At 44.3% G+C, this 18,422-nt stretch overlaps 2 protein-coding genes across 2 annotated transcripts in view; one reads left to right on the top strand and one right to left on the bottom strand.

The window, feature by feature from the left end:
* Window positions 1-18,422, bottom strand: part of LOC136633421 (death-associated protein kinase 2-like) — a 704,757-nt gene that overhangs the window by 636,136 nt on the left and 50,199 nt on the right. The gene's annotated exons all lie outside the window — the stretch shown is intronic.
* Window positions 1,798-15,743, top strand: LOC136633417 (T-lymphocyte surface antigen Ly-9-like). The gene is made up of 3 exons (XM_066609134.1): window positions 1,798-1,880; window positions 10,187-10,510; window positions 12,101-15,743. Exons 1-3 carry the CDS (start codon window positions 1,844-1,846, stop codon window positions 12,187-12,189), a joined length of 450 nt encoding a protein of 149 aa, XP_066465231.1. The 5' UTR covers window positions 1,798-1,843; the 3' UTR covers window positions 12,190-15,743.

The following is an 18,422-nucleotide window of genomic DNA, read 5'->3' as shown; positions in this document are numbered from 1 at the left end:
TTTTCACTTTTTTGTATATATTTTTATTTTATTCTGTACATTTTTTTTACCATCATATAAGACCTCTGGGGGACAGTCACATGTTAATTTTTTTTCTTATTACAACACTTTTGTACTTTAGCTGGAGCATCCATAGGAGCCCCAATTACAGGAAAAACATCCCCCTGTAGTGACAATAGTCACTGACAGAGCTAATCTGGGTTTGTTAGGACCCTGCAGCCGTGCTGTGCCAGGGGGTTCCTGGCGGTCATGTGATCACTCGGTCGCATAGTGCAAGAAGCCCTACCACTTTCACTTCTTAGTACATAGAACTCATTGAGTGCTATGTACTCGGGAAAAGAGAAGACAGAAGCGGTTGAAAACTGCTACACCCTTCTTCTCTGGGTCCTGGGCTGTGACTAATGGTTGGCAACCCGACCTGCCCCTTCTTGATTGCAGGAGCAGAGGCTTTAATCCTACATTGTACGTCTGCTATCTGGCGAGGTTAAAGCCCAGGACCAAGCGTCGTATATTTACAGCTCTTGGTCCTTAAGGGGTTAAGTTATTTTTGTTGTAACACTAGTCCATAGCCAGGTCTAAACATGCTATGAGCAAAAAAAAGAAAAGGAAACATTGGGGATGATGAGAGTTTTTGTCCCTTCCCCTGGAGGATGGTGTAATACTCAGTGCAGGTGGTTTTGGGTGAGAAGGGGCTCCAGGAGACAGGGTAATGGTTGAACAAAATATAATTTATTTGCAGACTTCATCAGCTAGTTACAGGTAAACACATCAGTAATCGTTTCTTAATAAAATCTTTCTATATGCTTTCTGGTTACAGTATCTGTAATCTTTGTTGGTACTCACTATACCTCTCCTTCTCACCACACTGTAAACGGCCGGTTCTTCCTCCTACTCTTTGCTAGATCTTTCCTCTTTCTGTCTCCAACTGTGTCTCTCCCCAAAGAACTGATTTTCTCCTGACAGGAATTTAACTACCAACCTGTGCAGGACATTCCTCAACCAATCACGGTCCTCCTCTGTCACCTCACTGTCTGCCAGCCATACCCACTGCTGTTGCCATCCAGTATACTAGTAAATGGGAACAGGGCAGCTGAAAGCCAATGGGGAAAACAGGGTAGTCGTCAGGCAGATTTTATATGGCTGTCACATGTCTGAAGTCTAACATTAATGAACATTTAAAGGCACATACCCAGTTTAAACCATTTCCACATATATTATATAGTGCCTAACTCTGGGCCACTACACTAACAGTTTTTTGCAAATTTTTTGCACTCTTTTGCCCACTACATTACTGGTCAGAACAGCCCAGGTGGTGGGCAATGTATCGATATGATCATCCAGATTTTCATATCATAATAATGCACTCCTCTAGAAGTCTGGTAACGGGGTGACATCTCTTCTCTGCATCGTAGAGGGGTCTAGTGGTCAACAAGCTCTACACAAGCAGAAGAAGAGGTCACTACACACAAGGAGCCTCCGAGAGCCGTTTATAGGCCAAGGGGTAACCACTTTTAGGGCCTCCGGTGACAAGACCGTCCATCTAATAACCACAACTCTCATCATTTACAGATCTGCCTGAGATGGAACTGTATGCCAAATTTTGCAGGAAAACGACAACTTCTTCTTTTTGACAAAGAGTGTATTAGGAAGCAGAGTCAAAGAGTTTTTAAGTTGGTGAGAACTTTTCTCCACCCTAGAGACATGAATCTGACCACTAGCTGTACAGGAAACTTTGGTACTTTCCTGCTTTTAGTCATAATAATTAAGAATATCTCCTTATAGACTATTGTAGGTTGGTGTCACTCAGCAGGAGACAGAGGATTGCTGCACACTAACTCAAGTGATGGTGCTGCCCCTGCTCTTCCTGATGCCTCTATGGGGTAAGTGTTTATTATATGGGCCATGCAAGATCTGAGAGCGCTTTATACAGCTACGGTAGGATATTCTATAGTAGCTGTGGAAATCATACTGTCTTGACCAGCAACATGTTCTGCTGCATATAGCCCACAGAGAATTGTATCACATTGATATATTGTAGTAACCCCACCAGGATTGGCTTTATAGCCTGACTGAAAGCAGAGATCTGGTGAAGAAATACAAAGCATGTTAGGAACCAACAGAACTTCATTGTACAATACTTCAGGTATTTCCAATGAAGACTGGAAACCTCTTTAAGTTTCCTTGTAGGTATCAGCGTCTTGTACAGTGTTATCCTGGGCTGTCTGTTTCCATGTCTTGTACAGTAGTGTGGAAAATCTTATGCAGGTGTAAAAGAAATTCTGCAAAGTAAGGATGCTATCAAAAATATCAATAGTGTCAATAGTTTTTGGTCAATTAAAAAAATGCAAAGTGAATGAACAAAAATGTAAATCCCATCAATATTTGGTATGAGCGCCTTTTATCTTCAAAGCAACATCAGTTCTTCTAGGTACACTTGCACACAGTTTTCAAAGGAACTGGGCAGGGAAGATGTTCAATCATCTGGGAGAACTAAGCACAGATCTTCTGTGGATATCGGCTCACTCCAATTCTTCTGTCTCTTCATGTAACCCCATGCCTGACTGGATGATGTGAGATCAGGGCTCCGTGGGGCGAAATCAGCACTCCCAGGATTCCTTGTTCTTCCTCCCACTGAAGATAGTTCTTAGGCCTCATGTCCACGGGCAAAAGAAGAATTAAAATCCGCAGCGGATTTTAACTCTTCTCCTGCCCGCGGATCCGCATCCCATAGGGATGCATTGACCACCCGCGGGTAGATAAATACCCGCGGATGGTCAATAAAAGTGACTTTAAAAAAAATGGAGCATGAAAAAATCTGGACCAAAATCGGAATTTACTCACCTGCTCCGGATCTTCCCTTCGCCGCGGCTTCATCTTCTCTCCATCGCGGCCGGATCTTCTTTCTTCGGGCCGGCGCATGCGCGCGGAACGCAACCAACGTGCCCTGCGCATCCGCCGGGCCGAAGAAAGGTTCCCTGGAGTCTGAGGAGGTATTCCTTATACTTTCTCGGCTCCCTGATCCAGCGCTCAAACCCTTGAAAGTCACCGTAGACCGTGCAGCCGGACCGCTAATTATTTCCATATCTGCCTGAGATGTAACTGCATGCCGAGTTTTGCAGAGATGTAACTGCATGCCGAGTTTTGCAGCAAAGCAACAACTTCTTCTGGGGGCTGGACTTTTTTTTTACAAAGATTGTATAATTAGTTGATGTGCAGATTTTTATCCCATCATTCATGCATGGTGCCTCTAAACCACTTGGGACATCATGTGATTTCCTCCTGATCTAACCTATAGCCCACAACTTTCTTATATTTACGCCACCCCGCTGTTATAGGAATCGCTGCTGCTTATAAGAACTGCACGACTAATAATAATATTGCATGAGGGAATTGCTAGTCCCCTAAAGCAATCAATATATTGACTATCAGATGGAGACCGTCATATGTGAGCGAGGTCTTATTATCAATATTGCTTGTCTGAGCTGCTTTGTTTTACTACATGAGCACAAATCTGCTCCTGTGTTTTCCTAATCAGCGCCATAAACTCAACTAATAGGAAACAGCAGCTGGAAATCCAATTCCAATGACTCTTTGAAGTCAGATGCAGGGAAATTGTGTAATGTTCCAATGCAGAATATTCTCAACACAAAGACGCCATCATCATTACTACACAATGTGGAAAAGACTTTCCTACCTCCGGTTGTCAAATGTTGTCTCTCCTGCTACTCCCCAGCGATATATTCAAAAACCTAAAAACAAAACATACAGTATGTGATACTTCCCGTTCCTATGGTGAAACCCACATCGAGGTTCGGTGCAGGTGCAATAGTACTGGTGGTGCCAATAATCCTACCTCAGAACAGAAAGTAGGGGGGCTCCAAGCCAGAGGTTGACTAAAAAGTGATCTGGATCTCTGGTCATTGATGTCATGGTGTAGAAGCAGGTCCGGAAGTTTCAAGCTCCCACCCTTCCTGGGGGATAAGCCATTCAGAGCTGTCTGGGTGGGTCTTACCTCGGTTGGAGAAAAGGGCATCTACTTTGTGAAGACCCAGGACCTGTAGGCCAGTGATGGACTGACACAGAACCTGTGGACACACTTGTCGTGTTTGGCTCAGGCCAAGGTGGCAAAGTGTTCGTGCCAGTTCCACATATTGAATTGCCAGGAAACTGTCTTTATTAACCACAACAGCAGCAATACAAAGTTTCTTGGTCTCTTTGTTTGCTTCAAGAGCTGGGTAGACGTCAGGTGGGGACATCTGTAGTACAGGAGGCACAAGGAATTTGGCAAAACCCCCTTAGTTTGCAAGGAAGGTCTTGGTATGTTCACAAAGGCTATCCTGCAGCACAAAAGGTCCAAAGTACACGACATCTGAGTGGTAAGGCACAACGTGCCACAAAAAAACTCCACTGCTGCTCAGCAAGAGATCCAGCAACCAACTGCGCCACTTCAACATGGTGCCTCCTCATTCCCACCTCCACTATCACAAGGATCCCTCCCCTTCCTAAAAGCACAGTTTACACAAAACTCACACTTTAACACTAAAATCAAATGGAACAGCTAGAACTTAGTACAGACAGAGGTATACCTTGCTACATCAAGTCCTTTACCAACCAGTGTAGCCATGATACTCTTGACTTGGGTTAATAAAATGCATTTGAAGAAGCACTTACCACTTTAATGAGTCCTCTAATCTACCAAGATCACAGAGGTGAGGAAAAAGAAAAAAGCAAACACATTATTCACTGAAAGAGCCAAAAATACAATACCTGAAGGTCTGCAAAGCAGACACGGTCGCCATAGGCACGATCGCCATAAGGCAGGCACAATCGCCACCGGCACAATCGCCGTAGGGCAGGCACAATGGCCTTAAAGGGGTTGTCCCGAGGCAGCAAGTGGGTCTATACACTTCTGTATGGCCATATTAATGCACTTTGTAATGTACATTGTGCATTAATTATGAGCCATACAGAAGTTATCAAAAGTTTTTTACTTACCTGCTCCGTTGCTGGCGTCCTCGTTCCCATGGAGCCGACTAATTTTTGGCCTCCGATGGCCAAATTAGCCGCGCTTGCGCAGTCCGGGTCTTCAGCAGTCTTCTATGGAGCCGCTCGTGCCAGAGAGCGGCTCCGTGTAGCTCCGCCCCGTCACGTGCCGATTCCAGCCAATCAGGAGGCTGGAATCGGCAGTGGACCGCACAGAAGAGCTGCGGTCCACGAAGACGGAGGATCCCGGCGGCCATCTTCAGCGGTAAGTATTGAAGTCACCGGACCGCCGGGATTCAGGTAAGCGCTGTGCGGGTGGTTTTTTTAACCCCTGCATCGGGGTTGTCTCGCGCCGAACGGGGGGGGGGTTTAAAAAAAAAAAAACCCGTTTCGGCGCGGGACATCTCCTTTAAGCCCTGAAGATATGCAGTCAGCCAGACAATGTGGAGGAGCAGCTTGTTCCTGGCAGGCTAATATGCAGTCACCCACTCAACCCAGCCCAGATTGGGGAGGAGTGACTGCATATACTAATAGCCTGCACATGTGCACGATACCAAAGATGTCAGCCATAGATGGGTGGTGACCCACCATACAGGATATCAACCCTGGCTGATATGACAGCGGGTTGCCCTGTATCTCTAAAGTGGGCCACACTGTCTGACATCTTGGGCTCACCTCTGTGATTTTATGTAATTTATCGTGAGTTAGCGTAGGTACTGACGGAAGCGGTGTGACCTCGACGCGGTCCGTCAGCCTATGCGTTTTGGCCAAAATGCAGTACCAACACTCGCATTTTATTAGTATGCATTAGTATTTTTGTATGTAGTTTGCTAGTTGGTGGGGGAGCCCAAGATGTCAGACAGTGTGGCCCACTTTAGAGATACAGGGCAACCCGCTGTTATATCAGCCAGGGTTGATATCCTGTATGGTGGGTCACCACCCATCTATGACTGACATCTTTGGTATCGTTCACATGTGCAGGCTATTAGTATATGCAGTCACTCCTACCCAATCTGGGCTGGGTTGAGTGGGTGACTGCATATTAGCCTGCCAGGGACAAGCTGCTCCTCCACATTGTCTGGCTAACTGCATATCTTCAGGGCTTAAGGCCATTGCGCCTGCCCTACGGCGATTGTGCCGGTGGCGATTGTGCCTGCCTTATGGCGATCGTGCCTATGGCGACCGTGTCTGCTTTGCAGACCTTCAGGTATTGTATTTTTGGCTCTTTCAGTGAATAAACTCTAATCTACCAAGGGGCTTTGTGCCCCCAGGTACTATCCTTATTCCCAAACGGTCAGCCTGCGCCTGCTCATAGCAATAAGGAAAATGGTCCCCTATCCTGGTGTATGTTCACTTTATCACAAACTATATATCTAAGGACCATGCTTGTTTGGACCTCTACTTACTTTCCCTTAGTAAAGGGCAACCATTTGCCTATTTGATCTGCCGTCTTTGTGAGAACTGAGGAGATAAGGGCTATATATAGGTCCACACTGCTCATAAGTTATAACTGGAGATGGGGTCTCCTCTTTCATTAACCTATCACCAAGCAAACACTAGCTCACAGAATAAATTCATTAGAGCATCCAAAGAACTCTCTAATGACTAATTATGGTTGGAAATCCCATCATTTTCTGAGTTTCCCTATAAAGAAGCCCTGTCATGTCCCTGCTGGGAAGTTCCTGCTGATGTATAGGCGAAGCATCAGGGGACGCTGGGGTCGCGGTGGCGATCCGGCCCTTGCGCTCAGGGGGCTCCGAGGCCGCCCTCCGCCATACACATATGCACATTAAGTGTATTAATGGATGACCATTCTGTCTGCAGCAAGGCTCCAATCACGTGGCAGGCAGAAGGGACAGCCTGAGAGGAAGCAGGGAAGAGCAGGGGGAAGGAGGAGGGAGGCAGTCATATGGGCCGGTAGGGCACAGTGATCATGTGATCATTAGCTGCCCCTGCCTCCTGCTGAATGGAAACTGCTGCGTCTGCCTGTGCTGCTGCTGTCACATGGAGGAGAAGTGGTCCGGGCCCCGGGGTATGTCTATATGTGTGTGTATGTATATGTGAGTATGTGTGTACATGTATATATGTGTGTGTGTATCTATCTCCTATCTATCTATCTATCTATCTATCTATCTATCTATCTATCTATCTATCTATCTATCTCCCATCTATTTATCTATCTATCATCTATCTTTCTATCCATATCCTATCTCATATCTATCTATCTACATGTGAGATATATAGATAGATAGATTAATAGATAGATATCTCATATCTATCTCCTATCTATCTATTTATCTATCTATCTCATATCTATCTATCTATTTATCTCCTATCTCATATCCATCTACCTCATATCTATCTATCTATCTCCTATCTATTTATCTGTCTATCTATCTATCTATCTATCTATCTATCTACCTACCTACCTAACGCATATCTAGATAGATAGATAGACAGATAGATAGGAGATCTCATATCTATCTCCTATCTATCTATGTATCTATCTATCTATCTATTTATCTCATATCTATCTATCTATCTATCTATCTATCTACCTAACTCAGATCTAGATAGATAGATAGAAGATAGATAGGAGATATATAGATATGACATAGATAGATATGAGATCTTCTATCTATCTATCTATCTATCTATCTATCTATCTATCTATCTATCTATCTATCTATCTATCTATCTATCTATCTATCTATCTATCTATCTATCTATCTCCCCATCTATCTCCCCATCTATCTCCCCATCTATCTCCCCATCTATCTCCCCATCTATCACCCCATCTATCTATCCATCTATCTCCCCATCTATCTATCCATCTATCCATCTATCTCCCCATCTATCCATCTATCTAGATGTGGGATATATAAATAGATAGATATGAGATAGATAGATATTGGATATCTATCTATCTATCTATCTATCTATCTATCTATCTATCTATCTATCTATCTATCTATCTCCTATCTAGCTCTCTGTCTTATATCTATCTCATATCTATATATCTATCGCTGGTATAAGTTATACATCTCCCTGGATTTATTGTATATAATTTCACCTTTCACACACACAATTAAAAAACGCATCACAACCACATGCAGTTTTTAATTGTGTCTGCAGCTCCTCAATAACGTATGTGGTCTTTAAGTACTGCCTGCAGTTTTTTTATGTGTTTTTCTTAATTGTGGTTCTAAAGTACAACAAAAACCTGAACACACCCTAAGGCTGCTGTAACACACGTGTTCAGAAAACGTAGCTTGAAATAGTGGCATTTTTACCGGAATTTCGAGCAGCGTTTTTGAACACAGGTTACAGCGTTTGACCGCGCTTTTTAATGCACCCCATCATTGTGATGGGTGGTGAGATGTGTTAAAAACCACAAAAACGCAAAAATAGAACAGACAGCTCTCGAAAATCGCGGCGTTAGAAACACCGCATTCGAGGGCAGGTTTGAGTAACCTCCTAAAAATGACTGTAATGCAAGACAGTATAGCAAAGTGGTGCCAAGAAAAGTTAGTCGGTGTAGTGAAGTGTGTAACAAAAGTGATGCGGGCCGCTGAAGTGAACTGCTAAGTGTAGCTAACTTCTGTTGTCAAGGAGCCGCCGTGAAAAGTGAGCCACTGACTTGCCGCCGTTCTGAAGTGTGGAGGCAAGGACCAGAGGTCTGAGAGAAGTTGGGTGCAGCCAAAGAGTGTGAGCTGTGGAGGAACCCTGAAGCCTACTGACCAAAATAGCAGAGAGTACTCCCATTGTAGTGGCCCGGAGTTAACGGGGTCCCTCCATTATGTATGAATGCATGTATCTTGTGCTAATTGTATTTTCTGTGTCTTTCATGTTGCATGAATATGATGTGTATTGCATAGCTGCAGCACTGAATGGGTTAACTGTCTGGTATGCAAGTATGTCTGAGAATTGTATGTTGTTGTTTGTCATGTGATTGTGCTTTATGTATGTAAATGCAAGGTGTTTGCATGAGGTAGAGTAGTTGGAGTTGTCTGCCAGTCAGTCAGGCTTGATGAGAGAGAGAGCCACACAGATACCTTCAGTTCTGTGTGGCTAAGAAAGGAAGCAGCTGAGAGGTAACTGGGACTGCTGTGCCCAGGAGTTACTGGTGGTAATCAACATCACTGACAGAGAGAGAGAATGAGAGAGGAACCACCACTGCAGCGTGGAGTGCCTGCCATCGTGAGTGCCGACTGGTAAAGAGCTGGAGAGTTTGAATGTAGTTTGTGTCAGGACCAGAGCCCTGCAGATAACTAGGACTGTAGATTCCTCTGTGACCCTGTGATTTCCTCCGTCACATCACCTTGTGATTTCTGCACTGTTCTCCTGCTGGCGTGAAGTTGTACTTGTATGGAACTGTAAATAGGTTTTGCAAGTAAAGGAGCACTGCCGACCGTTCCCGACTTTGCTAGTTAAAAGTTCCCTGTGAGTGTGGACCCTTTATTTCATCACCCGGACTCACCACAGAGGAAGGAATAGTGGCGTCATCCGTGACAACCAACTGCCAAGCTGAACCACGTATTGGGTTACCCCTTTTGCAAAGCATGCCCTTGGTTACTTGGACAGGTCCCAAGCTACTCGAAGGGTGGTAGAGCCCCATGACAAGGCCAAACTCTACCCCGCTGTCCCTTAGGCTGAGGGCCCACTCCTCAGACACTGCACCATCATTTACCTGCAGTACTGCTGAAAACCTGGAAGCCGTGTAGCAAAGGGACTGTGTATATTTTCCCGTAAGCCATATGTTTGTGCATCTAGAACCATGAAAGGCCTGATGTTTGGTAAAAAGAGACTGTAGCTGGATGCAGAGGGAGATGATAGGCCATTACTGTGTTGCCAAGTTCTATAGACTGTGTTCTTGGCAAGTTCTCCAAGGCATTGTTGCCAAGTTGGAAAGACTGTACGGCCACCTTGTTGTTCAAGTAAAGAGTTAATGTTTACTGCAACATGTATTTCTTCGTATTAGGTAGCAGTCTTTGGGGGTGTGGTCTATGTAAATAAAGCAAATTCTGATTCTCCCTAATGTAACTACTGTAAAATAGGTAAGTAGAGTCACTAATTTTGTGTGAAGCTCCAAACTACATCACTTTTTGCTCGTATCATAAGTAATCCTTTAAGTAATCCCAACATACTAAGAATTTTCCCCCGAAAGTGAACATCTCTCTCATCCTAATTTTTTTCACATCAGGTGTCCTCTCAGACACGACCCAACAGACACTGTCAGCAATGTGTGGTGGTTCCATCTTGTTCCAAGTCAACGTGTCAAGAGATGTTGAGATCATCAGTGTATTTTGGTCTCACACAGGAACAAAGAAGAAGAGCATGTTGGCTATTGTCAAACCGGGTTATTTGAAGATCATCAATCCTAGATTCCACAACCGGGTCAATTCACAACAGCCTGATTTTTCGATGAACTTGAGTAATCTGAATGAAGAGGACAATGGAATGTATGAAGCTCGGATATATACTAATGTAGAAACTATGCATAGGTTCTTTCAACTGCAAGTCCATGGTAAGGAGAACGGGAAGGTGGTGACACCAGACATGCTGAAAGATATTTTCAAATGGCCACCATGTTGGATATTGCCGTTCTCAGATTTGCCCCCTTTACCATAGCAACATGCCACACATAGCACGGTGTTCCCAACCACTGGTTTCCATTTATTTAGGAGTCTCCATACCTTTGGACCACAACCTGTTGTTGTTGACATTTTTTTAAGATTCACCATGTGGTAGAAATTATACGATCCCTTTATTCTGTTGATCAGTTTGATTAAAATAGAAAATTTATGTATTTTTTTAGTTTTTTTTTTTTAACTTTTGCCCACAAAAAACCCTTCATTTGGAAAATAACTTTTTTTCTGGCGTTGCTACATTCAAAGACCCGGAACTTTTTTATTTTGCCTTTGACACGGCTCTGTGAGAGTTTGATTTTTGCATGATGAGTTGTACTTTTTATTGGTACTATTTTGGTGTACATATAACTTTTTTGATCACTTGATTGTGTTTTTTTGGGGGCTTGGGAGATGAAAAGAACAAAAACTGCATTTTGGAATTTGTCTCTTGTTTTTTTTTACAATACAGGGTAAAAAATGCATGACCCGGGTATAACGGAGTCGTCGCCGCTGTGACCCTCCCCTTAACTCCCCACCTACCATTACCCGTAAAGACCACCGACACCATCTTTTAAAACGCATTTCAACCTTTAAAATATATCAAAACATCTTAACAAACATTTCGTCAAGGCAAACCTGAGAAGAGGACCTTGGAGCCCCCCACCTATAAAAATATCCTGCCGCCTCACACCACCAAGGAAATAGCTGTCCCGGTCACCCGCTGCAACTTGGCTGACTCAGGCGACGCTATCTCCATAAACCTCTCCTCCCGTGGCAGACTCGGGAGACCAACCACACTCCCAATTAACCTCCGGCAGCCGTTTTTCTGACCCCGAGGCCGGCTAGCCACCCCTGGCTAGCCTCTCCCACCGACTATAACGGCTCCGCCCTGTAACCCAGGAGGCGACAGGCCACGATTCACCAATAACAAAAAAGGGGGGAAGGGGCTATGTAGCCCCTGCCTTCCCCCACTAACCTTCTACATGGGCTCCAAGGACCCCTCCCCCGCTGCTATGACGAAAATGCTCACCCCTTGGTCCCCCCCCCCCCACCCAATTTCCTCACGGGCGGGACTCTTCTAACCTTCTGTGCTTCTTTCTTCTTCTCTTCTTCAGCTGCACTGGTCTTCCCTGCTCTAACCGCTCTTTTAACCCCCTCCCTGCTAGGCCCCGCCTTCTCCCAGGATCCTCCTCTACAATTAACCCCCTCCTCCCCGTTAACCCTATCATGCTGCCTTCCACCTAACAGCCCTGTGGGCTTCCGGCTCCGGCAGACCTTTAATTTTATTATCTGGGTCATAAATGCCAAAGATTTATTTTTCTTTGCAATTTTTTTTACAAAAAAGATATAAGTGCACCAAAAATGGTTGGGGATGTTATTTTATTTTTTGCTTATATTTAGTTTTTTTGTCTCTGTAGATAAGTAAAAGATGCAATCTTTAGGTGCTGCTTTTGTCACTTTTTATGACTATATTTTTCCTTTGACAGCAAATAACCAGTCGCACAGAGTGCAGTGGAGCATCCTGCAGATCATTGGTCTGGGAACTCTCGCCGTCTTCTTCAACACAATGACGTGATCGCTTTGTAGCCCACCATAACATCATAGATGCTACAAGAATTACCATATTCCAACGTTAACAGACAAAATCTCCAGCACAGTATTTCATTTTATATACATGAAGCTTTTGTAGTCACACCAGTAATGATCGGGCATTTTATTTTGGTTAGTTCACATGATGCATTATTTCCTACTGCTATTTTCTAAGTCAGCCCCACCCTAGGAGAGCATTGCTGTCATGTGACTAGCGCACCAGCCTACCGATAGGTTAGGTACACAGGGTTAGGTTTGCTACACTTCCTGGTGATGAAAAAAGTATCATAAAGAGAATAGCCATAAGCTGCTACAATGTAGAAACTGTAATGTAAGAGTGTCTATACAAAATTACAAATATGGTCAGAGGTTCACCAATCTGTGAAAAGCTCTAAACGTTGTGGAACTATTTCAGACAAATGTTCCTTGATGTAAAATTGTGAAGACCACCATCTACAGTACATAATATCATCAAATAATTCATAGAATCTGGAGCACAAATTCATGTGCACAATGAACTAGGCCGATGGTTAATATTGGATGCTCGAGATCTACAGGCCCTCAGGCAGAACTGCATTAAAAACAGGCATGATTCTTTAATGCAGATCACTGCATGGGCTCATTGACACTTCCAGAAATCATTGTCTGTGAACATAGTGCAGCGTCCAAGGAGAGGGCCCACAGCTGAGGAGATGGCGGGGTAGATAAAGACCTTGTCACGGGTAGCTCTGTCATCTCATCCCCTGAGGGTAGCTCAGGACCCGTCCAAGTTACTGCTGCGGGAGGTCACAGGGAAAGGGTAACTAGAAGTTACCTTGCAGTTCTTTGTCACACGTGACGCCACCGTTCTATCCTCTGTGGTGAATCCTGAAGATGTAATAAATAGTCCACACAAAGGGATAACTTTCAGAGCAAAACTGGGAATGGTTGGTAGAGCTCTGTTACTTGAAGAAAATATGGCAAACAGCCCATAAAAGTTACATCTGCCAGTATAACACAGGTTCCAACATAGGATAGTGGTGTGACAGGGAGGATTCTCAGGATGTCAGAAGAAGCCACAGTCCAAGTTATCTGTGGGGTTCTGCTCCCAGCTACTCTTTTCATTCACCATCTCCAGTTCTGTACCGGTACACACTCACATTTCGAAGTAGCACTCCGCATGGTGTGGCAGCTTCTCTCTCACACTAAGCATGTCCTAGTAATACTGAGGCTTCCTGGGTGAAGTGGGCCCAGGGCAAGTAGTCGGCCATCGCTCAGCTTCCTCCATCTTGGACTTTACTGATGCTGCACAGATTCTCCTACTGACTAAAAGTTTCCCTCTACTTCTTGCATGCAAAATAGCAGACCAACTCTACAACCCTCTCTTGCTAATTCACTCCACACTCTTCTTGCAAACACTTTGCATACACATATATAAAACATGGTCACAAGACACACAAAACGATACATTTCTCAGACATAACCCAGACATTAACCAATTCAGTGCTGCAAAGGTCCAATACAATATCAAATCCACACACATAGAAGACACTGACAATACAATTGCACAAGGCAAACACATTCATACTTATGGAGGGGCCCTGCTAACTCTGGGCCACTACAATAGTTCGCTGTGCAATCCACAAATGCAAGTTAAAGCTGTATCATGCAAAGAAGAAGCCATATATCAGCACAATCCAGATACACCGACGTCTTCTCTGGGCCAAAGCTCATTTAAAATAGACTGGGCCAAAATGGAAAACTATTCTGTGGTCAGCTGAATCGAAATTTGAAATTCTTTTTGGAAACCACGGACGCCGGGTCCTGCAGACTCAAGAGGAGAGGAACCATCCAGCTTGTTATCAGTGTATCATTTTCCACTTCTGATATCTTTTATGCTCTATTGTGAATAAAATATGGTTATATAAGTCTTCCAAATCATTCCAAATATTTTACACAACATCCCAACATCTTTGGAAATGGGATTATACCAGCAGAGTAGACTCGGGGTACCAACTCTCACTCTTTCTGAGCTACTACAAAACTTACTGTGTCACCAGTCCTCTCAAAGCGTGCTCAATTAGTCCTGCTCTTCCCTTTCACGATCAGGTGACCTGCAGACCACCAATCAGAAAACTGTCCAGGGTAAAACAATTTAGAAATGTTGTTATACAAAGTTGCCAGTAGATGTCACTGTAACATCAAGTTTTACATTAGTCCATACATTTGTCAGTTCTTCGCATATCCCAACAGGGTAGCTCCTTAGATCTCCAAGAGCCTAGCTGTAGGGGTGCTAAGATTTGTCACAAATACATCCGAAGATGCTGGTTGGAAGCCCAGGTTGGGTGCATCCACATGTGGCATAATTGTATACCAAGGGCAAGTCTGCATGTAAAGGGTGAAATTTGCCACAATTTCATATCTAATCCACATCCAAACTTGCATTTCAGACTTGTGGATTTGTCTGTGGTGTAAAATTGTAACATGTGTAGAACAATGCAATGTTACTGCGTCTGCACTGTGTTCAGCAGGAGGCCATCTCTTCCTGAAGTGTACGGATGCTTACATAAGTGCGCACAGTGCGCTTACGCTGTCACTACGCCTTCGATGGCATGTGAGGGGGCCGCTTCATTCTCTTACATCATAAGAATCTATTCTACCAACTAACTGGCCATTCACATCTCATTTTCATTGCTTCTCTTTAGCGCATACACTGAGAAAAACTACTGATTTATACATTAACCGCTTAGTGACTAGCCTGTTTTGCACCTTAAAGGGGTGGTCTCGCGAAAGCAAGTGGGGGTATACACTTCTGTATGGCCATATTAATGCACTTTGTAATATACATCGTGCATTAAATATGAGCCATACAGAAGTTATTCACTTACCTGCTCCGTTGCTGGCGTCCCCGTCTCCATGGTGCCGTCTAATTTCAGCGTCTAATCGCCCGATTAGACATGCTAGCGCAGAAGGGTCTTCTCCCTTCTGGTCGGTCCGGGCACGAGCGGAGTTCTGGCTCCGCCCCCTTCTACGCATCATTGCGTAGCTCCGCCCCGTCACGTGTGCCGATTCCAGCCAATCAGGGGGCTGGAATCGGCAATGGGAGAAGACCCGCGGTGCATTGTGGGTGAAGATCCCGGCGGCCATCTTGGAGGAAAAGAAGGAAGAAGTTGGAAGAAGAAGGATTCGGGTAAGTAAAATTATTTTTTTAATTTCAACACCTCCCTTGGGTTTGTCCTGCGCTGAACGGGGGGCCTATGCAAAAAAAAAAAAAACCTCGTTTCGGCGCGGGACAACCCCTTTAACATTTTATTTTTTGTTGGGAGTTGTATTTTTAATGGCCCCCCATAACTTCTTGTTAAAGTGTTATAAAAAAAACTTTTAGGAAGGAGGAGGAGAAGGAAAAAGATATCTGAAGTTTCACCATAGTTTTTTTTTTTTAGTTTCTATGAAGTTGACTGTATGGTATAAATAAAATGTTATCTTCATTCTGTGGGTCAATACGATTACTGCAATACCAAAGTGATATAGTTTTTACGTGTTACTACTCTTCTGCAATAAAAACACTGTAAAGAACTTGCATTTTCATTGTCGCATTCCAAGATCTAAAGCATTTTTATTTTTCTGCCAACAGATCTGTGTGAGATCAATGTTTTTTGCAAAAGAGTTGTGTTTTCTATTCATACCATTTTAGGATGCATGCAACTTTTTGATTTCTTTCAAGTGTGTTTTTTGGGGCGTGGATGGATAAAAATAGCATTTCTGCCATAGTTCTTATTTCATTCTTGTTTTACATTGTTGACTGCGTGGAATAATGGACATAATACTTTTATACCCTGTTTCCCTGAAAATAAGACATACCCTGAAAATAAGACATAGCATGATTTTCCAGAATTTTTGAGGATGCAAAATGATTTTTCAGGCTTTTTGAGTATGCTTGAAATATAAGCCCTACTCCAAAATTAAGCCCTGCTAACAGTTAATTTAAAAAGTTCATTTAAATAGTGTCCAGGCAGCTATACATGTAAAAAAGTTAAACCTTTTTGAACAAAAATTAATATAAGACACTGTCTTATTTTCGGGGAAACACGGTAGTACAAGTCATCATGAAGCGATACCTAATATACATAGTCGAGTCACATTATTACGACTGCCTCCTATTTTCGACATCAGCAGTGCGTAGCCCGTAGAGGATGTGACGTGTCTTGGGCTGGTTTGTGAGTGTATAAGGCGTATAATAGACTGCCTGCTCACATATACCGTATATACCGGCGTATAAAACAACTTTTGAATCCCCAAAAATCTGCTCTTAAGTCGGGGGTCGTCTTATACGCCGGCAATACAAAAAAAAAGAAAGTGTCAAAAAAAAAAAAATCATTACTCACCTCCTGAAGGCACATGTGTTTTAGCCAATCACAGCCATTCAATGATGTCATTGAATGGTTGTGATTGGCTGACGGCGTGTGTTAGCTAATCGCAGTATTAGCTTTCTGGAGGCGGGGATTTCAAGCCCCGCGTCCAGAAAGCAATGCTCTACCGGGGACCAGGAGGCATATTAGCACTTTCTGCTTAGGTTAAGCAGCGCTGCTGATTAGAGCCACCTTATTGGCTCTTCGACACCACGCGACTACAAAGCGTGCACGCGGATTGCCTTCAGCAGCCGTGCACTACACACTACAGTTAAGCAGACGTGCGCTACACACTACAATTAAGCAGACGTGCACTACACACTACAGTTAAGCAGCACAGGGTTAGGTTTAGGGTTAGGTTTAGGGTTACCTAAACCTAACCCCAACCCTAAACCTAACCCTAAACACTAACTCTAAACACTAACCCTAAACCTAACCCTATACCCTAAAACTAACCCTACACCTAAACCTAAACCCTAACCCCAACCCTAAACCTAACCCTAAACACTAACCCTAAACCCTAAAACTAACCCTACACCTAACCCTAAACCCTAACCCTAAACACTAACCCTAAACCCTACACCTAACCCTACACCTAACCCTAAACCCTAACCCTAAACCTAAACCCTAACCCTAACCCTAAACCCTAACCCCGTCTGCTTAACTGTAGTGTGTAGTGCACGTCTGCTGAAGGCAATCCGCGTGCACGCTTTGTAGTCACGTGGTGCCGAAGAGCCAATCAGGTGGCTCTAATCAGCAGCGCTGCTTAAAGGGGTTGTCCCGAGAAAGCAAGTGGGTCTATACACTTCTGTATGGCCATATTAATGCACTTTGTAATATACATCGTGCATTAAATATGAGCCATACAGAAGTTATTCACTTACCTGCTCCGTTGCTGGCGTCCCCGTCTCCATGGTGCCGTCTAATTTCAGCATCTAATCTCCCGATTAGACACGCTTGCGCAGAAGGGTCTTCTCCCTTCTCTTGGGTCTCGGCACAAGTGGAGTTCTGGCTCCGCCCCCTTCTACGCGTCACCGCGTAGCTCCGCCCCGTCACATGTGCCGATTCCAGCCAATCAGGAGGCTGGAATCGGTAATGGACCGCACAGAGCCCACGGTGCACCATGGGAGAAGACCCGCGGTGCATCGTGGGTGAAGATCCCGGCGGCCATCTTGCTAAGGTAAGGAAGAAGTCGCCGCAGCGCGGGGATTCGGGTAAGTACTAAACATTGTTTTTTTTAACCCATGCATTGGGTTTGTCTCGCGCCGAACGGGGGGCCTATGGAATAAAAAAAAAAACCCGTTTCGGCGCGGGACAACCCCTTTAAGCTAAGCAGAAAGTGCTAATATGCGACCAGGAGGGAGCGTCATCCTGCAGCAGCGCCACAGAACGCCGGGGGAGGTGAGTAATGATTTTTTTTTTTGCTCCGCTGTATTCCCGGCGTATAAGGTGACAGTTGGGGGGTCGTCTTATACGCCCCATCGCCTTATACGCCGGAATATACGGTAACTCCTTGTCAGAGGTAAGAGGCGCTATTTATCGGAGTTGTAAAATGGGATGATTATTCAATTTCAGAATAAGAGTGGCAGTATTTCTCAAACAGCGCAGTTTTTGAACTATTCGCGTACTGCTGTGGTGAAAGTGTATTCTGAGTGGACAAATGGCACCATTGGGAATAACCGATGTGGAAACTGTGGAGCACCATGTGCCATTGATGTGAGACGTGAACGTTGTCTACGAAGGTGTGTGAGGGCCGACTGATTCGCTACAGTAGAGCAGATCACCATGAAAATGATCCAGGGGACTACCAGACAAGTGTCTACAACAACAG

This window comes from Eleutherodactylus coqui, chromosome 6 (genome assembly GCF_035609145.1).
Source record: "Eleutherodactylus coqui strain aEleCoq1 chromosome 6, aEleCoq1.hap1, whole genome shotgun sequence".
Lineage (NCBI taxonomy): Eukaryota > Metazoa > Chordata > Amphibia > Anura > Eleutherodactylidae > Eleutherodactylus > Eleutherodactylus coqui.
The sequence above is the reverse complement of the archived record's forward strand: the minus strand, read 5'-3'. Positions and strand labels throughout refer to the sequence as shown.

Coding starts and splice junctions, on each gene's coding strand:
- LOC136633417 (XM_066609134.1), top strand. CDS start 1,844: ATGGTGCTGCCCCTGCTCTTCCTGATGCCTCTATGGG. Junction 1,881..10,186: donor CTTCCTGATGCCTCTATGGG/GTAAGTGTTTAT, acceptor TTTTCACATCAG/GTGTCCTCTCAGACACGACC. Junction 10,511..12,100: donor CTTTCAACTGCAAGTCCATG/GTAAGGAGAACG, acceptor TTCCTTTGACAG/CAAATAACCAGTCGCACAGA.